The sequence below is a fragment of the Aspergillus bombycis genome (assembly GCF_001792695.1).
Source record: "Aspergillus bombycis strain NRRL26010 chromosome Unknown contig00022, whole genome shotgun sequence".
NCBI lineage: Eukaryota > Fungi > Ascomycota > Eurotiomycetes > Eurotiales > Aspergillaceae > Aspergillus > Aspergillus bombycis.
The window spans coordinates 170,232-194,890 of NW_019170024.1; the positions used below are offsets into that span (position 1 = coordinate 170,232).

The 24,659-nt window shown below is 49.9% G+C and overlaps 7 protein-coding genes across 7 annotated transcripts; 3 read left to right on the forward strand and 4 right to left on the reverse strand.

The window, feature by feature from the left end:
- Nucleotides 1-747: 747 nt before the first annotated feature.
- Nucleotides 748-1,065, reverse strand: ABOM_004209 (uncharacterized protein; the record flags this gene model as incomplete). The annotated part of the gene is made up of 1 exon (XM_022531339.1): nucleotides 748-1,065. The coding sequence occupies one exon, from the start codon at nucleotides 1,063-1,065 to the stop codon at nucleotides 748-750; it is 318 nt and encodes a 105-aa protein (XP_022391260.1).
- Nucleotides 1,066-4,710: 3,645 nt separating this feature from the next.
- ABOM_004210 (putative nuclear localization protein) lies at nucleotides 4,711-7,332 on the forward strand (the record flags this gene model as incomplete). Its single annotated transcript, XM_022531340.1, has 3 exons — nucleotides 4,711-4,819; nucleotides 5,109-5,231; nucleotides 5,417-7,332. The coding sequence occupies 3 exons, from the start codon at nucleotides 4,711-4,713 to the stop codon at nucleotides 7,330-7,332; spliced, it is 2,148 nt and encodes a 715-aa protein (XP_022391341.1).
- Nucleotides 7,333-8,329: 997 nt separating this feature from the next.
- Nucleotides 8,330-9,522, reverse strand: ABOM_004211 (GPI anchored protein; the record flags this gene model as incomplete). The annotated part of the gene is made up of 3 exons (XM_022531341.1): nucleotides 8,330-9,049; nucleotides 9,111-9,332; nucleotides 9,388-9,522. The coding sequence occupies 3 exons, from the start codon at nucleotides 9,520-9,522 to the stop codon at nucleotides 8,330-8,332; spliced, it is 1,077 nt and encodes a 358-aa protein (XP_022391342.1).
- A 767-nt stretch (nucleotides 9,523-10,289) lies between these two features.
- On the reverse strand, nucleotides 10,290-12,457 carry ABOM_004212 (homeobox domain-containing protein; the record flags this gene model as incomplete). The annotated part of the gene is made up of 2 exons (XM_022531342.1): nucleotides 10,290-12,065; nucleotides 12,128-12,457. The coding sequence occupies 2 exons, from the start codon at nucleotides 12,455-12,457 to the stop codon at nucleotides 10,290-10,292; spliced, it is 2,106 nt and encodes a 701-aa protein (XP_022391339.1).
- A 6,981-nt stretch (nucleotides 12,458-19,438) lies between these two features.
- ABOM_004213 (HAD family hydrolase) lies at nucleotides 19,439-20,395 on the reverse strand (the record flags this gene model as incomplete). Its single annotated transcript, XM_022531343.1, has 4 exons — nucleotides 19,439-19,920; nucleotides 20,037-20,146; nucleotides 20,199-20,220; nucleotides 20,296-20,395. 4 exons carry the CDS (start codon nucleotides 20,393-20,395, stop codon nucleotides 19,439-19,441), a joined length of 714 nt encoding a protein of 237 aa, XP_022391340.1.
- Nucleotides 20,396-20,803: 408 nt separating this feature from the next.
- On the forward strand, nucleotides 20,804-22,566 carry ABOM_004214 (putative GTP binding protein; the record flags this gene model as incomplete). Its single annotated transcript, XM_022531344.1, has 3 exons — nucleotides 20,804-20,816; nucleotides 20,875-20,969; nucleotides 21,037-22,566. 3 exons carry the CDS (start codon nucleotides 20,804-20,806, stop codon nucleotides 22,564-22,566), a joined length of 1,638 nt encoding a protein of 545 aa, XP_022391337.1.
- A 912-nt stretch (nucleotides 22,567-23,478) lies between these two features.
- cbfA (putative CBF/NF-Y family transcription factor) lies at nucleotides 23,479-24,572 on the forward strand (the record flags this gene model as incomplete). The annotated part of the gene is made up of 3 exons (XM_022531345.1): nucleotides 23,479-23,628; nucleotides 23,776-23,909; nucleotides 24,020-24,572. The coding sequence occupies 3 exons, from the start codon at nucleotides 23,479-23,481 to the stop codon at nucleotides 24,570-24,572; spliced, it is 837 nt and encodes a 278-aa protein (XP_022391338.1).
- Between the last annotated feature and the right edge of the window lie 87 nt (nucleotides 24,573-24,659).

Sequence of the window (24,659 nt, forward strand, 5' to 3'; positions counted from 1 at the left end):
AACATGTCGGACAGACAATGCAGTCCAGTTTGGGATGGTTATGAGCTCCCCCCCCCCCCCCCAGGCCCAACCCCCCTGCAACATACAGGCCATCGGCTGGACTAGACCTAGTGTTTCTCCGAGTCCGTGGTCTGGTCTGGCCTGCACCTGATGTGGAACTGTTCTGGTGATGACCTGCATGCCATTTCCTGTCTGTGACTGTTTAGTTGCTTGGCATCATGAATCGCCTCCAATGATTCCACGTCCATCCCGGACCTTCCCGGCTATCGTCCATTCATTATCTCCCGAAGGACATGGATAGGTTACGCTGCACCTGGTTGGGAAAGCTTGAATCGTGTCCTGTCGATTAGATGAAAGAGAGAATTTGCGGCAGTGGAAAAGAAAACGAGGGAAAGAAGAAGCGCCTAACACAGCCTCGATGGTCAAAGGACATCTGGGGACTGTGCAACCACACGATATGCGACGTCTGGCAGTGGCCTCAATCCATGGAACCCGTTGATGTGGAGGCGCGATTTTAAGATTTACAGGCAAGTAGGACTAAACGGTGGAGATGGGACGCTGTGCATAGTTACTACTGGTAATGTGCTACCGTTGATCTCAAGGTTGAAGTGGGGGGTGCGGAGTAGGATCAATGATGGTCGCGATGGCGCCATGTTTCCATCTCAGGACGTTCACCAGTTGAGAGAGCATCCTGCTTACCCGCGATGTACCGTAAGTCTAGTATCAACAACGCACGGTCCCCAGTGATCAACCCCTACTGTAGTTCCCGCTCAAGTGACCTTCCGGTGCAAAGTCAATCCGTCGTCGGCACTGGTCATCTGCCCGTTGGAATGCCTGGACTCTGTGGGTTTGGTACTCGGGGTAGCCTATAGGATACGAGGATGTCCCTGGCATCCTCTGGATCTGGTCGGCCGGGAGAGACTTCTCTGGTCGATCCAAGTATTTCACGTTGGCGTGTATCTGAACAGATGTAACGGTTGTGATGGCAGATAGTTGAACCACATTCGGGATGGTTTCCGATTGTCTCTGATCGTTTGTCTCACTCTTCGTCAAGCTGTCTTGCATGTCGATACTCGTTAACTCTATTCTACATTTTCATGATTGCTTGAATGTGGCATACCTCCGTCGAGTTTAATATTACGGAGAATTGACCATGTCGAATCCCGTCGATCGTTGGCTCATGGGGGCTTCTTCGGGGTCAACCCTAATCAGGAAGTTACTTAGAATTCCGCTGAAGAGCATGTCCTGGAACTCTTGTATCCCTCGGCCAATTAGTTTATTTAGAGACATGACATCGATATCAACAGAGGAAGCTTTGTCCGGTTGTACAAGCCTAATTCTAAATAAATAAACTTATCACACACCGATGACCCCTTGACACGGTTCAGCTTGTCTCATCTGTGTGTGTCTTTCTCTCCGCCGGGGACTAAGGACGGGATCGACATGGTACGTAGTAGCAGAATGGACTTCTTCCACGTCTTTGAAGATCGACCATTCCTAGCCAGTAAAGCTAGCGAGGCTAACGGTCTTTCCACTATACTGATAGGGCCACGTAGGCTTGTTATTGTTATGATTGTTGTTGTTGTTGTTGCTCCTGTTCTTATTCTTCTTATTCGAATAATTATTCGTCTTTTCCCATTTTATCGGTGTCAATATGACCATTAATACCACGACGACATCAGAAAGAAAGTGGTGATGGTGACAATACCGTACGAAATGGCCGATCATCAATCAGAAGCGAGGAGAAGCGCGTGTCTTGTGATTGGTCCTGAAGTGGAAAGGCGTGAGATTCCATTGAAAACCAGGAAAAAGTCGATCAGTCACGGCACCTCCATTCCTAGCGGATGTGGTTGAACCGATGATCTCTTCATGTCAATTATGATTTTGGCTCTGGAAATACAGACTCACTGAATTGCAAGACGAAAAGAGCCCGAACAGCCAAAAGAGAGACAAGAGTAGATGGTGATTGCTGGACCGAGAATCTCCATCTCTTTACCGATTTATCATCATATCATATCACATCATTCAGCCTTTTCCTTAGTATCTTTTACAGTTTCGCTGTCTTGGTATTACTTAATGCTCAGTGCTCTCAGCCTTGCCTGGTTTAGATTTCCCCCTAGTAATCAGGCAAGATTTTGTCGAAACTACTATAAATCGGACTCCACGTAGGGTCTTGACAGAACGGATATTGAGGATCTCCCGGCCACCCATCACGACGGCTACTAGTACAAGTGAGTCTAAAGTAGATACACTAAAAGAGAAAGCATCACTGACCAATGACTAGCATTTGACGGATGGGCTGACCTCGTCCTACATCGGGAGGCATCCACCAGGCAAGCCATTCATTCCAGGGACTAGTCTGCAACTAATCAAGCCTATGGTTCAATCGCTGTCATCGTCAGCAGCTCTTATTAGCAAGGTCTAAGCTCAGTTTCATTGGCTTCTGCAGTTGTCCTCCACGCTATCTGCCTTGTTTGACTGCGACACAATTCTTGTACTATCATTCCATCCAGTACAAGCCACAACCGTCGCTTCAGACATCCGCCTTTCCCCTCGTGTTTGACTTGTTCCGTGCACTCCTAGCTCCTTGAGGGCCGACGGTCAAAAGAGGGACGGACGAAGAAGAAAAAAGGCGAAAAAAAAGGGAAAAGAAAAAGAACAATCCCAAAATTTCCCTCCCGAAATCACTTTTGGGGAAAGTGATATCACAACTGGTCAGCTCCATTCGTTCCGGGGGGAGAAGCGGCTCTGTCCGAGGACCAAACCCAAGGATTGCCCCGCGTTGGTTCTGCGACATATTTCCAATTTACTAGCAAAAGTATGGATTACCTTTTGTTTTTCTGTTTTTGACTTTCATTGGGACCCTCTTTTTAAAATTCCAAATCCCATTGTTATTGTGTTTCTACTGGTCCTATTTATTTATCCACGAATAGCCGGACGCATGGATTGATTCATTGCTACCTAAGGTTGATCCACGCCATCGCACCCCATTCTTCGTCGGGGGGGTTGTTATCATCGCCGAAAGTCTCTTGATTCTCTATCGATATCAGACCCCTTTCGTCCATTGCATTGTCGATCGATCTACTTCAATGCCGATAGTCTGCCATCCTCCTTCTTTATAGTCATCCAAACCGGCTGAGTTCTGTCTGTGAGGTAGGGGATTGGAAATACAGCTACTCCTTTGACAATTTCCTCCGGAACCGACTGGTACTGCATTTTGCCGTGAATAAGTCGGAACCAAGCGATCGTGCAGGGATCAAGATTTCATGACGAGCGGTGCTCATCCAATACGCACTAAATTAGTCGTCCGTCCATACGTCCGCGCTACCCGATCGGCCACATGCTGCTTGCCCAGTATCATCAAGTGGAAGAATAAATCCTCGAGGACGAATACTAGATTAGATTAGGTAACGACTGAGGAAGTGATTGGGAAGTAAGTCCGTTCCTCTCGTCTTTCTCTTTTCCCTTCTGAGCTAGAGGGGCGCGTCATACGTGTTCTATCGGATTCGCATTTCTCTTCTTATCGGACCTCGGACCTCGATTCGTTGCCTTTTGATTTGGTTTATCTTCTCTACCGAATCCTTTCCTGCCGTTGTTATTGTTGTCCAGTCTGTTGTGGGTTGGTTTTCAACCGTCCGAGAACGAAGAGAAGCTTAGGGTAGGATTTGACGGGGTGGAAGGTAGTAGTTTGTTTGACTGAACAGAAAGATCATCGTCAATGCGCCCGCGTTGAATCGTGACCCAAGTGGTGCACCGCCAATCAGGGAGGGTGTGGCGCCGCCTCCCGCCTTGAGCTGTGATCCTATCGTTCAACCACCCTTCCTTTCCGACCCCCTCCTTCGACTCTCTCACTAACCTTACCCTTTTTCTTTTTCCCTCCCTCTTTCATCATCTGCTGTGGTTTTAATTTTATTTTTCTTTTCATTTCCTGGGGTGGCCCCCTTTCCTTTCCCAGTCCCAACTCCAACTTTGGTCCCCACCCAACTGCTGGTCCTGGTTTGTCTCCCCTTTCACTCTAACCCAATACACCCATCGGCTCTGTTGCCTGCGACCGACACACAGACACCAGCCCGTTGGTCACACATAACCCCAGTCTGGTGTACCCACTGATCGGTTCCCTCAGCGTGAATCATCGTCAAGTGTTCTCTACTGAACCCCTCCTTAAGCCTATTGCTCTTCAAGCCCGCCGGGTGACTGCGCTTTCTGCAGGTAACAGGAACCTTGGGAAAGGGAACCCCCGTCCGGTTCGCCCCTCTCCATTTCCCTTTCCCACTCCCCCCTCCAAACAGAAAACACGTCACAGCCTCAAGGTGTGGCGGTGTTCCGTCCCTGGTCACCTCCAACCGTCAAGCCACACATCACTTGTCATCTGCCTCGCCTCCCATTGTTCCTTCTGAGTGTCTCACCGCCTAACACCCGTTGCTAGTTCTGTCAAAGCTCGCGCGGCACTGATTTGCTCTGAACCTTCCCGCTGATCCGCTTCCTGCCACCTTCCAGTCCAACCACCCACTGCATGCGAGATCGTGGTCTGCGTTCATTGTTCCGAGGATCACTTGCATCGTCACAGCTCCTCTGCTGTCTTGTCTCGCTGCTGCAGCCCACCCAGTCGTTATCTCACCCGTTTTGGTGTTGACACCTTTCGCGTTCCCTTGACGCGCCTTGCGGCCTTGCGACGGCTGTTCAACCTCTTTCCGTCCTCCTTGGCCCGCCATGTATGGCACCTCTCATTCCTCCGTTTCCGCTCCCATGAATGGGATCGGAGGCGACCTTGTCGATGGTTCGGGAACTATTAATCCCGCTGCTTTGAATACCAACAGCGGTATGTTGTCCCTTTGCTTTCTTCTTTCTTAGTGGTTTCTTTTACTCCCCTCCCCTCTTACCTCGTTCGCGTTCCACCATTTTCCCTCCCACTTTAGTTCTTTTCCCACTGGCTTTATCCCGCCATCGCGTTGGATTATTTTTGTTCAGGCAATACCCATGTCGAATCGCTTATCGCGGTTGGTTACATTGAGGTACGGCCATCGCCGTTCATGGAGGTCAATACGATTTTTTACTTATCTATGTGTTTGTCCATCGCGACAACCTCCAAACTGACGGCCTTTTGCTAGTCGCAGTTATTCTACCAACCCCCTCGTTTGGTACGAGCGCAAACACCGCTCCTCGCGGGATCAAGCGGAGTCGGACTCCAGATCAGCGCGGATTGTCCCGCGCTGATGGAGATCATGACGACGGTATGTGCGCGTCGCGAGGTCTCATGCGGTTTGCTTAGACGCCGTGTGAGGCACTCTCGAGCCGCTTCGTCTCATTCAACCACTGCTTATTGTTTTATTTGATTTGACACGCGCACGCTTTCCCCTATGCCATCTATGTTGAGTTCCATGACGGCTAACGTGCGGTCCATTTGACCGTTTACCAGCAGGAGCAGACGAACATGGCCGTCGAAAGCGTGGGCGCCCTCCAAAGACGCCGCGTCCCTCTGCCACGGCTATTGGCGATCAAGCGACTAATGTTCATATGCAAACCCCACGAATGCAAACACAGCCCCTACCTCACCAGGCGGGTGTCAACGTATCACCTCCGCAAGCATCGCCTCCGGACAAGACCACCCCGACCAAGTCTACTCTGGTCAAAGCGCTGCCGACTGTCCGAGATCATACGACTGATCAACTGAACGAGGAGGGCGACGAGTACATCCCGAAAGAATTCGATGAGGCTGGTGAGAAGAAGGTCGATGTCATGGGTTATCTTACAGGCGACCGGGAGTACAAATGTCGCACGTTCCGTGTGCCTCACCGCGGAACGAAGCTTTTCATGCTAGCAACCGAGTGCGCACGTGTACTCGGGTACCGCGACTCATATCTGTTGTTCAACAAAAACCGATCTCTGCACAAGATTATCGCCACCCAGATCGAAAAAGATGATTTGATTCAGCAAGATATCCTTCCATATTCTTACCGGTCACGTCAAATTGCCATTGTGACCGCAAGGTCAATGTTCCGTCAGTTTGGCAGTCGAGTGATTGTGAACGGGCGGCGAGTGCGTGATGATTATTGGGAGGGCAAGGCCCGGAAACAGGGTTTCACGGAGGACGATCTAGCGGGCGAGAAACGCCCCGGAGGGGCCAAAGCTCGCGATGCAGCCGCGGCGGAAGCGGCGAGTGCTGCCAGCCTACTACCAGCCCTAGCCCATGGCGATGTCATTTATAGCAATGCGCTTGAAGCTATGCCCAATAGCTTACCTGTGGGTCCACCGTCGTCCGTTTCTCTCGCGCCGCTGCCGATGATCCATATGGCCACCACAACGGATGATCCGCGACTGAGAGAGTACAACAGTATGCCTCGGGCCCGCCAGGAGTTGACGGGTCAGCCGTATCAGGACCGGACACAGCCCAGTACTGCGGCAGAGATCCTGAACCAAGCCTCTCACACTGCCGACTTCAATAAAATTCTGAGTTCCCAGCGCAGCTATCGTCAGAAAGGCTTGGAGGATTTCTATTCCAAGCAACGTGAGATTCCAGCGTCCGCGGCTCAGTCGCAACCTGGGCAGCTCGATGCGGCTCCATCGGCATCTCAGCCCTTGCAGTCACCTCAAATCGCGTCGGCTCCGATGATGAACACGACCCAGCCCCAGCAGGCCATGCTCCCCCATCAAACACCGATGATACCCGGTCAGCCGGGCTTGCAGCAAGCGGTGGCCCACCCGCCAACCCCCTGTTGGACAGTCACCCGCCCGGACGGGCCTGTAATTCGCCCTGACATGATGCATCAGCGATCGAACCCTTCTCTATCTGCAGGTACTCCACAGCCTTCAGGCCCGTACGGTTACCCGTCACAACCGCAGCAGATCTGGGGCCAGCCCCCGCCCCAACCGCAACCGTCGCCCTTATCCGCCGCGGGTCCGCAGGCTGTGGGAATGCCACAGTATGCCTCCCAGCTACATGCACAGCAACAACACTCGCCTTCACCTCTCGCGCAACATCCGTCCCAGTCTCCACGGAACCAACCCCGTCCGTCTGCGCCACAAATGCCACAATCTTTCCCATTACATCATCCGCAGGCACCTCAACAACAGCCAATGGCATCCATGGGCTTTCCAGGCGGCACTGCGGCCCCATATGCTGCAATGACAGCTGCAAGAGGCATGTACCCTTCGACACAGGGGCCTGGTGGTCAGCCGTTTATGGCAGGAGCACCACAGCAGCCAGGTCTCGCCATGGGAATGAGCGCGGGAGGTGCCATGCCTGGCTGGGCCCCAACACCTGGCGGACCGATGCAACCAGGACATCCGCAACCAGGTCAATCCGGAGCTCCACTTGGATGGTCCGGTTACTAAAAGCCTTTGAACTGAGAAAGTCATGGCCGGCGTTGACCAGAATTTTGGCGTTCATGGGACTAAGAGGTGCTGGGAGGACGTTGTGACCTTTGTGTATCGAACACGTTCAATGTCCCTTTTTCCCTTTCTGCTCGTTTTGCCGTTCCACCCTTTCTAGCACCTTGTTATGCCGCTTCCTGCTATACACTATCCTTAGCCAAGGATAACAGCTAATGATAATCTGTGCATTTTCTTTCTATACCCTCTGCTATACCCGATGATGTTGTGATTTCGTTTCTATGTTCTCTTCCCTTGGTTCCATGGGGTTTACACGTTATGAGTATGGAAGTTGTGCATTTCCTGTATGTCAATGATAGAAGGCCGGTCAGATAGGACGGTGGCGATATTCTTTTCTAATCATATTTCGTTTGGTCTAGGCGGGCGTTTTTAGTCTACTGGTCTTCTCAGTCATTACTTCACCGAGCATTTTATGATTATCTTCACTCTACTCAGCGTTTCATGTGTTCATGTTGGACATTGAACTCTGCGCCCTGTGGATGCTGGTTGCGTATGTTGATGCTTTCAATGTTTGTGTTTATAGTATGCAGATTGCACGCAGGTTCATGCTCTGGGGCTTCTAATTTGAATACATTTTCCCCATTTGTCTATGATTGTCCCTTTGTGATAAGTTGATTGAACAGCCTGAAGGTACTCCGTTGCAAGGACTATACGCGTGCGCCCATGTCTATGAATTTCTGTTTTTTTTTTTTTTTTTGGCGGACATTTTGGCTTAATGGTTGGTGCTCATGCCATCTTCTCTCTTGCATTTTGGTGGAATTTTATTTCATTCCAGTAGTTAAGATTGAATTTACGATATCTATGTCACGTCGATAATCATCATTCAGTCAATTATAATCTACGTATACACACTTTTGCACAACAAGATATAGCAAGAACATCATTTATTGATACACACACCGCAATCACCTAGACAGTATATAGACATCGCGATCTCATCTTATACAGAAACAGTAACCAAGGGCGTTGTCACAGGGACTGCGGTAGAGGGGCACACGCACGAGTCGACTGACGTAACAGGCGGCGCGGTACAGTGGGCACTAGCAGTCCACGAAACCGAGGCCGTGGTCAGGGTCTCAGGGACGGTCTCGGCGCGCACGAGAACAGGTATGACAGCACCAGTGTTAAGTTTAAAGGTGCGATGCTTGACCACACGGAGGATCGAGCTAATTTCGCCCGAATGGCTTGTAATCGAGACAAAGAGGCCGGAGCCGTTGGCTTGGAAGATTGAGTCCAGTGCAGATTTACTACGGATGTCCTGCGCGGCGCTGGTTTCGGCTGTTACGCCGTTCCAGAGCTCGTCTTTCTCTGTGAAGCCGCGCTCGATGGGCCATGTGGGAAATAGGTCGTGGATGTATGTGCGGTTGCGACGTTGATCGCATGTGTGGATGCTGATTCCTTCACGGAGATACTCTTTGATCAGAGGGCGGAAGGGTGTGCTTCCGTGCGGGAGACGGAGGCCAGAGAAGGTGATATTTGCTGTGCGAAGGGTGCGGGTTAGGGGGCTGACGAAGTAGCTGTCCGGTGGGTGAATGTGTTGCGTGTCTAGCTCCTTTTGCCAGAAATCGTGGGCGACTTGTGCCTGCTCGACGCCGGCGTCTGTGAGCTCGGCATCACGCCAGGTGGCAGTGCCGTTTCCATCCAGGAGGGACCAGTAGCACTGGTTGATGTTAGCAAGGTGGTGATTTGGCATGGTCATCAGGTGACTTTTTGTTACTCACATTCCAGGCAGGCGTGCCGTAGTAGTCTTCAGCTGCGTTGTGCCAACCTTCGCCGTGGCGGCCTAGGAATAGGACCTTGTAATTGACATTGGGAGGTGATTTACGATTCAACTCGACTACTTGGTGGTAGAACCGCTCCCATTGGGTACGGTGGTTGTTCTTATTACCATGGCCCTGGTCGGTTGGGTACGTGCGATTGATCAGTCCGAAGTTGGTGGTTGTCTGATTCGTAGTTAGCGATGATGGAAGTTAAAGGGAAAGTAAGCTAGGTACTGACGAAATCAAACGTGGATGGATCGGTTGTCACTTCATCCTGCAAGAAATATCCATTTACTGTGGTGTAGTTGACATACGAGGCTTCCGCAAAGGCCGCCAGGCCCAGCGCTACTGAAGTAAAACCGGAGATCTTCATGATGAAGGCACAATGCTGACGGCGGTCGTGGACTCAAAAAGCCCAGATCGGCGGCCGCCATTATATAGGATTGTTTCCGTCAGGTGCCTGCGTGGCTGGCATCATGATGATATTGTGTAATCGCGATTTGTTGCCTACCAGTCCGGCACGTGCGAGCTAACGGTCCTCGAGACCCATCCACTTAATATCGCTCGGCCTGCCAATTGGTAAAATCATAGCACCGCTTCCTCCGTTCTCGGAGTGAATACCCAGAGAAGGAGAGAGAAAGGGGAAAGAAAAGAAAAAGAAAAAGAAAAAGAATCAGCGGTGCAGCACGTGTGTCCAATCGAGAGCTCCGACGATGCGGCGATTGCAATCGTCATCCATATAATCAGTATTAGTAGTAATTACAGGGGGGGATTAATAAATACGTGACACGAAATCAAGCCTCCAAATATATATGTCAACAAAAAAGTCCAACCGCTTCCAAATACATATGCAAAATCCAACAGCATCCAAAATATTTCCAGCCCAATACTAATTCACAACCGAACCAAAAACAAACCAATGGCAGACGCCGAAGAAACACACCAACACGAATGCTCTGGGAATCAAACCGACAAGACCTGGGATATGAGGGAGTCCCATAGTGTAACAATAGACAATGCGACAGGGAAAGACAGAGATATAATTGCATACAGAGTAATGGCACAAATCCCCACCAAGAGACCGTGTGTAAGCCCCATACATGAAATCAAACGCCGAATTATTTTACTTCCCTTTTATTTCTAATTTGCACCCCAATCGCTCGGCGTTTGATTGTTGAATGTATATGCCTTGGGTTTCTGCGGCAGTTGTTGCGCAACAAACCGATGGGCTTCTTGCTGCTCGGGGAATTCGTGGATATAGAACTCCGTCGGCTTCGCGTCACCATGAAATGACCCTGCCGATGGATGCATATCGGCATCCGTGGTATACAGTAAGGGCGGTGACCCAGCAGCGGAGAGGCTATCCGCAGCTTGTCCATACGACAGAGATGAAACATCCGCCTGGGTGATTGGGACACGGCTCTGAAAGGCTGCCTCTGGTGAAGGCATCGAGTTGGCACCTGTCCAACTCCTGCCCGTCAAAGGGGCTCCTTCGCAGGTGACATAATCAGGAAACGAAGTATAATGGGCAGGGGCGGACATTGGCGGAGCAACACTGTGGTATTGGTAGGTGGAAAGCATATCCATAGCCAGAGGTGTAGCAGGAGGAGAGGCAATGTTGATTTGCATGGGCTGTGTTGTGGGGAACAATTGGCTGGTAGGTTGGGCAGACAGACAGTAACCGCCATCACTAGGGGTATTTGGAAGGAAGTGATGCAGGTCATCCGGTGTCAGGGGTGTTGGTGGAGCCAGCCCGCCCGTGGTGACGGCGGGCGACAGCATCGATGACATCTCTGGCTTGGAGGTACTTAAGGCCCCGGCTTCGGCAAATGAAGACAGGTTGAGAGGTGAACGCTGAGCTGCAGAGGCTTTCCGAACACCTGCGTAACGTGAGTTGAGACATTGCGCTGATTTCGACTGTCTCACACCAGGTGCAGAACCATAGCTTGGGAGTCTTGTGGTCGGTGACATGGATGACGATCCTGTCAACATGGACGACGACCTCGAAGTACCGATAGCAGCAGGCCTTGGCCGCTTTCTCCGTGCTGCAAGATCAAGTTCCTTGCCAGCTTCTTTCCATGAAGACCGCTCTGTTCTGATTGGAAGTCCCGCCGCATGAATCCCGATGCCTTCGAGGGAGTCAGCGAGATCATCAGATGATCCTCGCCTTGACAATGAGCTCTCTGGGTGCATGGTATATTGAGCTGCACTATAAGTTTCTGCATCACTGGGTGAATGATAGCTAGGGAAGGATTTTGTCCCTTGCACCTGGCTGGACCACTCCTCGTTCTGTGAAGAGTGGAACTGCAGGGTGTCATTGTGCTGTGCATTTTGATGAGAGGCGTCTAATTCCGGGACAGTCAGCGACTCGGCGGCAGAGTAGCCAAGATGTTCTTGAGGGCTCTGAGATGCGGTCCACGACATTGCAGTCTCCTTTGTGTTTTCCCACTCGGAGAACGGGGTTGTGGAACTGCTCTGAGCAGCTCGGCTATCACCGTGGTTGTTAATGCCGGAGTAGGTTGTCGTCGGAGACACCGAGCCCTCATGTATGGTAGCGGGTTGGCCCTGTTCATCAGGACTATAATGTTCTCGAGCAGCAACAGCGGCATTCAACGCCCGTTGCAAGGAAGCAAAGGTAGCTTCCCGAGCCGACTCGCTCTTTGTTTTTTGATGCTTCGATCGCGAGTTGGAAGCAGGTGTCTTGGTACGGCCATCAGACATAGTCTGATCAGATGATTGCTTCGGGGTATCCTTGTCTGTCTCTTCTTTGACGTCTAGGTTCGATTCGGACTTTTCGGCATTTTCTGTCTTGATCCGTGCAGCCTCCTCAGCCTCTGTCTTCGCCTTCTGCATCCTTTCGAACTCTTCCTGTCGCTTCTGCTGCTTGGCCTTTGCGCGTCTATTTTGGAACCAGTTCTGTAATGAGCATTAGCTTAGGTTTAAAAGAAGCGCTAAATGTAGAGTGGGGAATCACTAACAGCAACCCGAGGAAGGCTAAGGTTCGTTTGAGCGGCCAATTGACGCTTAACATTGCTGCTGGGTTTCGGATGAGCCTGGAACTGGGCCTCTAGGGTCTCGACTTGTTCCTTAGTCAACCGTGGACGAGACAAGTTCTCTGCATATTCTTCGTAGTCCATAATGGGCTGATGGTAGAAGTCGATCATGTCAAAAGGTGGGTGCGGATAGATGTAGCCGTCCATTGGGTGCATCATGGACGGGTGTGCCATTGTCGGATCATAGCCAATGGGCTGTTCCATGGGGACCGCAGCATGACCAGCATACGCGTAGGGATGATGAAGATAATTCATGGTTGCGGTACTAGGCGTGTGAGGGTAATAGGAGGAGAGGGTGAGGGAAGGGTATATTGAGACCGAACCTGTTGCTGCACAAGATAGCGGCAACTCTCGATAGGTAACGGTTCTAGATCATTGAACAATTGGATCACAAGAGGAAGTATGAGTGGTTGGATTGAGAATGACTTTTTAGGAGGAGAGATAAGCTCTTTTATAAAAGGATGGCTGAAAGGGTTGGTGGAGTGAGAGAATGACAGGTTGTTGCTGGGTATAGTTGCGGTGGTATACAACACAGCAGACCGGATGGATTAAGACAGAGAGGGAGAGGATTAATGAATGTATTGAGTCGGACAGCGGTACTAATAAGCAGATATCAGAATAGGGAAAGGGAAGGAACGACTAAGCAGATCGAGAATGAAAGCAAGAAATAGTAAAAAAAGAAAATATAGAAAAGAGGGGACAAAAGAGGAAAAGGAGAGAATGAGGAAAGAAAGTAGAGAGCCTGAGTGAGAGAAAGACTGAGAAAGACAAAAAGGGCTCAAAAAAAAATAGAAAATTAGAAAATCAAAAATCAAAAATCAAAAAAAGAAAATCAAAAAAAGAAAATTAAGAAAAAGGAAAAGGGAAAAACGGAAAAGACGAAGAAAAAAAAATTACAAAAAAAAAGGTTTCCAAACGAGGATTGACACCAGTCACTGGGGACTGAGGAATTGGGGGGGTGGAAAGGGAAAGGGAAGTGGTGTGGATATCGGCGGATGGAGAGATTGGCAGCGGCTGCCTGGGAAAAGCAAAAGGTGTGGAGGGCCCAATTGTGATTGGAAGATCACCGAGCGGGACCTGAGAGAGGTTTCGAAGCGGTTTGGTATCAATGCCGTATTTACCGTCAGCTTGGGTGACCGGGGGGAATCAGCGCTTCAGCCGTCCTCGCAGCTTCCCGATTTTAGCTTAATTGTTCTGAGCTATTCCTAGTAAACCCAATCGCTTTGGATTAGTAAAACCAGTACGAGGATAGAGTAAGAAGGAAGAGAAAAAAAAGAAGAATAACCCAAAAAAAAGAAGTTCATGGATTTGTCTCTGCAGACGATTCGTCTAAATGAAATGTCATCTTCCCCCTGAACTTATTATCGTCTACCTTATCTGGGAACGCATCCATGGTAGCGATCTTAGGTACCCTCCCACAGCGGTAGAGTTGGTTGGTTACCACTGTACGGGAGTACGGACAGTATCAGGTACGGTACCAAACCGAAAGGCACCGACCACCAAAATATTGGCCGAAAGTGGGTTTGTGGTGGTGCCGCTCGCGAGGTTCTAGGGGGTGGCGGCCTTGGGCTCTTTTCCTGTGTCTCGCTCTCTCTCTCTCTTACATACTAGCTTAGCAGCCAGGGCTTAAAATAACTCAAAAGGGCATTGAATAAAAACTAATACTTAAAATGGGTAAATAAAAATACACAGTAATCATCACCATTGTCATCGTCGAAGTAGAACATCATGGTGTTAAGTACATACATGCATAGGTACATAACATAACATATGTATGTAAGTATGTAGCGCTGGACATGCATTCATTACAGACCCTCATTAGGCAGTGGCACTGTGGCGGTGACCGCGAGAGTCTCAGGCAGAGCTACTGGATGTTCGTGTATGCCGGCGACAGGCCATCCTGACTGTATGGTCCTGTGAAGTTTAGCTTTTTTTTTCCTTTATATTTTTTTCCTGCACTATCCATGTCGCATTCCTTGGACATATAGCTTACAGTAGAAAATTAGGAATCTATTGATCATTGTTGGGTATCTAATAGGGCTTCTTCCTTCGTACTTTTCCTCTCCTCACATTGAATCTACATCCATGGTTGTTTCCGATGTTCCCAGTCATCCCGTCAGAGTTTGTAGATGTACAGTTGTAATCCGGTACAATGGATATAATTGGTGGAAGACGGTTAAGTTCAGTACGGGATCTTTCCCGCGACACACCCAAAGTTTAAAAAGGGGGGGGGAAGGCCGAAAAAGAAAATCAGAACACAGAAAAAAAAAAAGAAAAAAGAAGCCAAGGAACACAACTGAAGCACTTTAAGCTTGAGTGACTGTAACTCCTACAGGTGGTGACACTGTCGGCATCCAATCTCACGGGTGTCACCATAATTATGATTCAAAGTGAAACTGGTAACTCCGTAAGTACTTCCATTTACCAACAAGAGCTTCGTCAGTTCCTGCATTAGCGTCATAGCCCAGGGACCAACAATTTAGCTTTACCCAGGGGCGGGGTCCCATATGGGAATTTGGAAGATCCCGTGAAGCAGAGATATGGGCCCCGAAACAATGCTAAAACAAACCGTCGCCAATAGTGAAGTTGTCCGTTGATATGATGGAGTATACATGCTATCTACTCCCTACAAGGGTGTGATGATTTTCCACCCAGTTCTCCCACACTGCATCGCCAGAGTGAAATCGTGTCAGAGGGCGCATTGGGTATGCGTGGGGAGTGGGTCATCCTCCCAATCCCCATCCAATCAAGTCGAAACGAAGATGAAGCTCGCCTGGAAGTCTCCCGAGATCCATCGGTGTGCCTGCAATGTCGCCCAATGATAGCCTTGCCTGAGGCCAAGATTCAATCACGGGGTCAAGGGTCATCGGGGTCCATCCGTGGGATTCTGGTCATCGGATTCGCTGAAGAGCCCGTCCGTAAGTTCTGGGTTGGGTTTAGCGGTGACGGACCGCTTGACTCTCAAGGTTCTCTCTGCCAAACTCCGATATTAACCAGGTTACTTGTTTGGTTTGCAGTATATTCACTGGGGGCATCTCCATCAAACCACCCCTAATATGAAACCCAAAATAAGCAGTTGAGATCAAGTTTGCTACAGACTTAAAAAGCCATCCGTGAAACCTACTCATCATCACCGGTTTTTCTTTGCTTTCTCTTCTTTTCTACCTCGTCCCCAGGACCCCAGGTCAGGTGGAGGGGATTTCCTTCGGTTAGCCGAAAGAGGGGAAGCTCAAATGCGAAGCACTTGGGCAGAGCAGTGGCGACAGTATGGAGTACTGAGGAGGGGCCCTCACAGCACGGAGCACACTACTGAGGGTTTTTTTTATTCATTCGTGTACGGATACCGAGTGCATACGTACACCCGCAACAGTTAGCACGGATCTCCAGATGCGCCTGTCATCGTTTCCCACAGAGTTCATGGGACGGAGAATCATCCAGTTGGTCTAAGGGAAATCTGAAAAAGAGTGGGAAAAGCGTGGCAGCACTCAGGCCAAGACCCACTAAAATCAATAGTCGACAGATCCCGTCGATCACCACAAGGATCTGCTCGATTGTCGAATGAAAGCCCGCGACTCAGTTATCTCCTTCATTTTCCTTCCAAAGCCCTATGGGAAAAGCGTGACTGGGCCTTACTTTTCAGTCTTGACATAGGCAGATGCCTGGAAGCACAGAAGATGGAGCGTTCATAGTTGGACTCCACCATTGGGGCCATTTCCGGGTTCCTGGTTTCTGTCAATCACCCATGCTCCCCGAAAAGCCGCTAATCATGATGCAATCCGGACCGCCCACGCCAAGTCACGAGGTTACGCAACAGCAGTTCCAAACCCATTGCCATGCATATGGAGGGAAACCAGACCATGCTAGGGGGAAGATGAGCGGAGCGGTTCGGTGCTATCATATGTGCTGCCCTTTTCCCACTGGTTTCTCCATTTACCCGGCAACCGTCACTACCTGAGCGGTTAATGCATGCCTCGGTTTTCCTGGGGATACGTTCATCCTACATATTTTTTTTTGCTTCGGCTAAGTACTCCGTAGTGTGACAGCAACTCAACGTCTATGATTTGCAAGTTCCGGCACTGCGGTACCGTACCCGAAATTTCCAGACGATCTTCGTCAGGCTCTCGAAAGAGGGGGCGTTGAGTGGACATGGCAGACATGGCGTTGGCGTTGGTGGAACCGAGAGAAAGGGGGCGTAACGAACTCTTCTACAAAGTTCTCAGGTCGTAATGGTAAGCAAGTTGAACTCCAAGGCAAAAGTACCATTGCATAGTCTTACGGGACTCAGTACATACACACAGGCATACATAATGGCTCGTGATTAACCGAAACCCTTGCGACTGGAGCAGGGATCATGGCTGTTCATAGATGCGAACACCTGAAAAAGATCTCCATCGTTCACGTGTATGTAGTGCGGGACCTAATTGAGCTTGAGAGCTCTAGAGTACTCCATAAACACCCAGACAATAGATACCCAAAGCGAAGGTATGTATCACGGACCCATTGTGTATCCATTTAATGCACTATGCTAATACTATAGTTAATGGCTAGCACTGGGGTCGGGACAAATAAATGTCATACTCCAAGCCCAGACCAATTAGCAATCATTGTGGTCCCTCCCCCCAAGTATCATCCTCTCTCGCCTCTCCAGATGCTTGGAATTCTCAGAGTCGAGCATTGTGGGTAAAAAAAAAAAGAGATCTCGCTGTAGGTCCTTTGCCCGACCCCTGGGACGATCCGCAAACAACCGCACGGATCGCTTCCAAGTGATTTTCAGACGGGTGGGCTCTGTGACGAGCCGTTGTCACCCGATGTAGGGATCTCAAATATTGGCCCCCTTTAGAAGAAATTCGCCGAAGACATCGGCGTATCAATGTGGCTGTCAAGGATGGAAACTGAGGAAGCCGGTGGATGCACAAAACTGTGATGCCCCTGAAGCAAGTCTGACAGTCAAGAACCACTACTCCGATAAGTGATCGACGATAGCATCGTATCCCTGCCTTTGAAATGATAAGGTTGGTCTAAACTTGCTTACATACGTACGATCCGACTCCATCCCCTTGGGTCGGATTTACCACGCTGATTTCCCATGCGTCAATCTTAATCTCCATTACCTGATGATATGGGGTCATTGTTCACGGATGATGCAACAGCGACAATCATCACAATCACTAGACTCACTCAGGTTAGTACATTCCATAGTCAACTTTAGATAGTTGACTAAGGATTACCAAACTGATAGAGATGCAGACGGAGTATGCCGTACGCGTCTTGCAGCACCACAGCCACAGGAAACTAGACTTCAGCTGCGTGGCGGTGCTCGTAATATCAGCCACAGTTGAACCCTTTTTCTTTTGTTTTTCTGTGTATTTGCTTTTTCTTGTTTTCTTTTCTTTTTTTTCGGTTTTGTGATCTACTGCAGGGCTTTCCCATCGTCGCATCCGAGGACTTCCTGGTCGAGTCGTCTCGTCGTGCACGGATGAAGTTGAGGAGAATTTGTCAGAAGTTGTCAAATAGTGCCGATTGACACGCACCAATGAGGTCCATTCCCGGTGCCAACTCTCAAGCCACAGCGCCTAGATTTACTTTGGTTTGGCTCTCTGTCCCTTCGTACGAACGCTACTCAACGCTCAGGGCCGCTGCTGTTCTCTCTCTCTCTCTTTTCCTCGTTTTATTTTCTTTTTCCTTTTTCCTTTTTTTTTCTTTTAGGCTGCCTGGCACGGGATAGTTCCCCCCCGCTTAGGAGATGCGATGTTATGCTTTACGGGTAGATGCACTGCACTACTTCGAGGAAATCATATCGCAGTCATACGAACGATGCGGGTTTCTCGTCTTCCAAACAGGTTAGGTACACGCCTTTACATGCTGCTCAACGGGCTCTCTCCATGAAACTCTACTGGCGTGATTGATAACCCGTTTTCACTCGGTGTGTTCACATTTGTCCAAAAAGTCGCAGAGAACGAATGGAGACCCAGGAACCCACATCCCGGTGGTATTCCTATCCTGTGTCGTTATCCCTTGCGTACTCCGAGTACAGTATCAGAAACAAGCTAAAGCCACAAGTACGCAGCACTGGTAGGCTCCAGTCCGTTCCCAATGGACAACGCGGCGGGAATTATGCCGATCACGATCACTGTTGCTTCCAGGCTCAGGGAAGGGCGGCTGGAATTGACCTGTCTTTTTTCCAGAACTCCATCGCCCTCTTCTGTAAACGAGGTGTTTGGCATGGCGTTCTCGACCTGCAACCCAAAGTTCTTCATTTCACCCCTCGAATCTGTTCTGGAACAGCTCATGTGGATGTGGATTGCTGCCACAATCCAGTTGTGCCCTGTTTAGCCCGAGTCGCATTTTGATCGTTATCTAGGATACTTCCCAAGCTTTCCCTCTTTTTTAGATCGGGTCCTACTTGCGTCTGACGGCCACTTTGCATGCAATAGGTCTTCTTTTTCTTGCACATTTGGAGCTTATCGGAACTTGTTGAGACTAGGTTGAACATCAGGTTGTCGGTGAGCGATGTCTAACCCTTGGACGTTTAACTTAAACATTAGCTATTCCATGATATATTGCACCTGGATTCCAGAATGAGCAGGACTTTAAGATCTGTCATGCAGGGTAGGTAGGCGGTGATGCCTCGGCAAAGATCTCTCGGTGTATCTCGGTGTTAGGCCACCTTTCCGACGGCTCTCCTGGATGGAGCTTGCTCCATAACCTCCATCTTTCTGATTAGAGCCACTTCACACCGCCATCGTTCAAGGTTCGCGATGGGTCCTTTATGGATCCTCGTCTACATCACGTCCTTTTCTCGCCACGCTCGCCTTCCTTAGTCGGTAGTAGTGGTACTTGCTTCTCAGAATCTCGGCCAGACTCGACTCAGCCAGCCTGGTACCGTTTCAGCCCCAGTCGTTTGGCGTTGTTTCATCTCCATTGGGAGTGCTCGAGCCGTCGTTTGGTATGGAGCTGCTGAGCGAATTCTGTGCGGGAATCGTACCGTCCAAGCATTAGCGCCATGCAAGGCAACTTCCTTACTTGTACATACATTTGTACATGTCATATCACCTGAACGGGTCCCGTACTTTGTCTATATACTTTGGAGTATGTGTTCTAACCTTCTATGTACAAGGAAACTAAAAGAAAAGAAAATAATGTCTACACAACCCTGGGACCCATTGTAAAACCGGATAAAGAAAGACGAAGGTGGAAAACCAGGCCAGTTTAGTCTATTGATCCCATATCTCCCCTTTATTGATATGCATCCCGAATCTCCAACTGAATGCGTCCATCAACCACACCCTTGACCGAAAGACTTCTCAAGTCTTCCACAATCCAGTCTGCGCCAGCCTCTTGAAGCTGCGCCAGTGAGTGGGTCGTCGTCAATGCGATTACCTTGAATCCCGCAGCCTTGCCTGCCTTAATGCCCGAGGGCGCATCCTCAAGCACAACTAGCGATGACGAATGTTCCAGGCCGAGGCGCTCACGGCCAAGCAGATAGCACCGCGGGTCGGGCTTGCCCAACTCGACATCCTCTGCAACAACAAGCATTTTTGGATGCGTGAGGTTCATGACACCTAGCCAACCATCGATCAGCGCACGCGTACCGGAGGTGACGACACCCCAGCAGGCACCGGCGTCGTCGAGCTGCGAAAGGAGGTATCTAGCGCCGGGGATTTCAACGGCATCGGAGCCAAAGTCTTTGGGAATGCGGCCTTCGATAGAGCTGACATCTAGAGCAATCGATCATCAGTCCATACGCTTCCTCCCTTTCCCCCCCCGCCACCCCTCTTATCATCACTCGCCGATACAGAACTCCCCGAGAGCGAGGGCCATGACATGAACTTACACTCCCAATTCGCCCGCTTCGGGTCGTACAGCTGCAGCGTATCAATGCTCCGACGTCCATGGGACGTGGCCAAAATAACCTTAGGGTCAACTCCTAGCTCCTCGCCGACCCTGTTGTTGGGGTTAGAACCATGTGGCTATAGTTCTGCGGGGTCAGACTAACTTGTGCCAGTGCTTCACAATCGCTGGAAGAAACGCCGAAGTTTAGCATTTTGTCATAATACAGTATATTTCTATCAAAGTAGACCTTAAGTTCTTACCATCGGTCGAATCGACGATAGTTCCGTCGAAGTCTGAAAGGAGGCCATCAAAAGTGACGACTTGCGGAGGGGCTGAGAAAGAGCCTTGGCTTTTAGTCATTGTGCTTATAGATTGACCAGGATATTTAATAAAAATAGAGACCAGAATGAGCGAACAAAGAAAGAAGTAAAAGCGATGCCTAGAAAAATGTCTCTCAGCAAATTATCCCACAACGAAAGAAACGCAGAATCCGGCGACCCAAACCACAAGAAAATAGATGGCTCAAATCTCAATACGGAGTAGATACCTAACTGGAATTCCTTCCTTATGGATCGGGCAGGAAATCCGCGGGACGATCGGAGATCGGTGGTATATTACTCCGGTTATCTTAGCGTGGGTAAAATAGTTTGCACAAAATTGTTCGGACAGTGAGCTTGTTGGATAGAAGAAAAAACTTCTATTACTCCCTTCTACCCTTGTTTGTGCTTTTTTTTTTGTTTCAGGGGAGGTTTGTGAAATTTTGTCAAGATGGTTAAGCTAGGTAAACTTTCTTTATTGCATTTTTGATCAGGCTTGAATTTGTACTGACCGTTCCCAAGGCAAAAACTCGAAGCGGACGCCCGTCCGGTTACGACACAAGATCGAGAAGGCTTCTGCGGCTAAGCAACGAAAGCAGAGAAAGCTTGCCAAGAAGGTATGTGCTTTTTCCTCTTTCCAAATATTTTGGAGGAAAGTTGCAGTGGTTAATACTGCCTTTACAGAATCCCGAATGGCGCTCAAAGATCAAGAAGGATCCGGGTATCCCTAATTTGTTCCCTCACAAAGCTCAGCTTCTCCATGAGTTGGAGGAGAGGAAGCGATTGAAGGTCGAGGAACAGGAGCGCATCCGTGATGAAGCGCGCGCTCGCAAGAAGGCACAGAAGGAGTCGCAACAGGAGGGAGACGGCGCCGAAGACATGATGGAGGAGAATGATATTGATCTAGAGGGTGACTCCGACGATGAAGATATGGATGAGGATGCCGATGATTCGTCGAACCCCATGGCTGCGCTACTTGCCTCTGCGCGCGCGAGAGCGGCAGAGTATGATGATCAACATGAGAGCGATGATGACGATGAGATGGATGAGGATGACGATGAGGATATGGACGGCATGGATGAGGACGAGGAAGATGGTGGTGCTGCGCTGGGCGATTCGGCTCCCCAGCTTGTTTCACAGACTCACAGCAAGGAGAGCTCTCGGCGGCAATTCGATAAGGTGTTCAAGCAGGTTGTTGATGCTGCGGATGTTGTGTTGTATGTGCTTGACGCTCGTGATCCAGAGGGCACCCGGTCCAAGGATGTAGAGCGTGAGATTATGGCGGCAGCTGGTGGAAACAAGAGAATGATCCTCATCCTCAACAAGATCGATCTCATCCCTCCGCCGGTGCTGAAGAACTGGCTGGTCCACTTGCGCCGATACTTCCCCACCCTGCCTCTGAAGGCCTCCAATGGCACCGCCAACGCTCACAGCTTCGACCACAAGCAGTTGACCGTCAAGGGTACATCGGAGACGCTTTTCAAGGCTCTCAAGTCCTACGCGCACGGCAAGAACCTGAAGCGGTCCATCTCCGTCGGTGTGATCGGTTACCCCAACGTCGGAAAGTCGTCTGTCATCAATGCCCTCACGGCCCGTCTCAACAAGGGCTCCAGCAATGCATGCCCTACCGGTGCCGAGGCCGGTGTCACCACTAACCTGCGGGAGGTGAAGCTGGACAACAAGCTCAAGCTGATCGACTCCCCCGGTATCGTGTTCCCGAACGCAGAGAAGAAGAAGACCAGGAAGAAGCAGGTGGAGGAGCGTGCACGTCTCATTCTCTTGAACGCCATCCCACCGAAACAGATCGAGGACCCAGTTCCGGCCGTGTCCCTGCTTCTCAAGCGTCTCTCCGCCTCCGAAGACCTCAAGTCGAAGCTGTTGCAACTCTATGGCATCCCCGCTCTTTTCAACGCTGGCGACCAGACTCATGACTTCCTGATTCACGTTGCACGCAAGCGCGGTCGTCTGGGTAAGCACGGTGTGCCCAACATCGAGGCCGCAGCCATGACCGTGATCAACGACTGGAGGGACGGACGGATCCAGGGATGGGTCGATGCCCCTGTGCTGCCAGTTGTCGCCGCGACCGATGGGGCTTCGGCTCCTGCGGCTGTTGCGTCGGGCGTGGATACGAAACAGGTTGTCACTGAATGGGCCAAGGAGTTCAAGATCGAGGGTCTGTGGGGTGACGGCGCTGTTGAGGAGATGGCGGAATAATCTGGTTTATTTATTCTTGTCTGCTATGGATACATGGATACCAAAAAAGGCGTTGCCTGGTTTTTTGTTCTTAAGACGGTAGAATGATGTTCTTCAATGTCAATATCAAGTTATGAAATGGTTATACAGAGTATCCCTTCACGGAGTCCTGTAGATGGGATATTGCTCGACAACGCAGTATGACAAGGGAACGTATGAATCAGAAAATAGGGGACGAAAATAGATAGTACCGTACTAGAACCCATATACAACAAATCCATATCCAATTGTCATCTTTCAGGTGCGATGCTTTTCTGACATGTCCGCCCCCTAAATCCAACCCGAATATATATCTTCACTTGCCCATCAACACCCCACTAGAAACACAACTACAGATACAAACTTACCCAACAAGTATATAAAAACACATACAACCAAACAAAAACCCCAATAAATAAATCATACCAATCACTCCCAGTCCAATTCAATGCCAGATAAGCACCAAACCCTAAGTACCATGAATACCATACATATCCCAGTACCGTGTACTAAGTAACCCCCGCAAGTTAAAAAAACCGAAAAAAAAAGAACGTATGTATGTATTGCAAACCCACCAATTGATAAGATTTTTGATAAATCAAATGAATTGCCACCGCTCTCCACGCGCCTCCGCATCGCGTCGCGTTTTTTTCCCTTTCGTCTCAATTCTTCCCTTGATTCCAGGAACCAACGAACAAGGACAATTATCGATTTGCCCTAAATCGATATCCTGGAACCATACCTACGGGGACTAGAAAAAAAGAAGCAGCAACATCACCCGATGCCATCTCCACCCCCCAGTACAACAAAAGAACCATAAACGCACTCCGCCCACCGAACCCAAACACCAATATTGAAAAGAAGAGGAAGTAAAAAAGAAAGACGATACCAACAATGCCACCCCGAAAATCCACGGGCGAAACCGCCGAAGACCCAGCATCCTCACCACAAGCCCAGACGCAATCGCCGCCGACACAAACGCAACCGATCCAAGCGACAGAGCAACAACTCAAGGCTAGGGCTGAGGGGGGTGTTAGTATTGAGGTTCGTGATGATTCTTTTAGTGTTTTTCCTTCCCCCCTCTGCTTGCCTGGTTTTCGTTCTTTTACGATGTTGGATATCGTTTGCGTGAATGGATTTGTGTCCGATAGCTATGAAATGAGAAACTAATACGAAATGTAAAATAAATAGGACTACCTCCTCCCCCGCTCCCTCACTCTTCGGCTTGCGAAATCGGTCCTCCCGCCTAACACCTCCATCCAGAAGGATGCTGTCCTCGCCATTCAGAAAGCGGCGACGGTGTTTGTGTCGTACCTCTCTTCGCAGTACTACTCCCCCTCCTTCCCTTCTTCTCTCTTTTCTTTTTGTGTTGGATGATGAAGGGATAGTGTGGTTTGTGGGTATGTTTCATGCTAAATACCGGGTTTTCTTATAGTGCCAATGAAGCGACTCTGAAGCGGACAGTTGCGCCGTCGGATGTCTTTAGCGCGATTTCGGAATTGGAGTTTGAGGGGTTCCGGTCGAGGCTGGAGAAGGAGTTGGATGCGTTTACGGAGTTGAAGGCTGGAAAGAGGAAGGCGAAGAAGGGGGATGCTGAGGCAACTGCTGCGGAAGGCGTGAAGGGGAGTTCTGCTTCGGAGGGTGGTGGTTCTTCCAGGGGGGTGAAGAGGGTGAAGAGGATTGAGGGGGAGGAGACTGCTTCTAGTCGGCCGGAGGAAGGGGATGATGGCGATGAGACGCAGGATGAGGCGGAGCAGGTGGATGAGCATGAGCACGAGTCAGAGGCCGAGGAGGAAGACGAGGGCGAAGAAGAGGAGGAAGAAGAGGAGGAGCCGGGTGAGGAAGAGGATATCGATCGGGTGGAGGACTTGGATCGTGACCCGAAAGCGAAACGGCTTATGGACCCGGATGCTGCTGGAGATGAGTCGGATAGTGATGACGATGCTGGGCCGTCGTCACAGTTGAGGGGGGATTTGGGGTTGGGTTGATTCCGCTGTAGCGGGTATGGTTTTATTGCTAATTGATAGATTGTTCTACGTTCTATGCACGGGTCGATATCTATTATTGAGATGCGC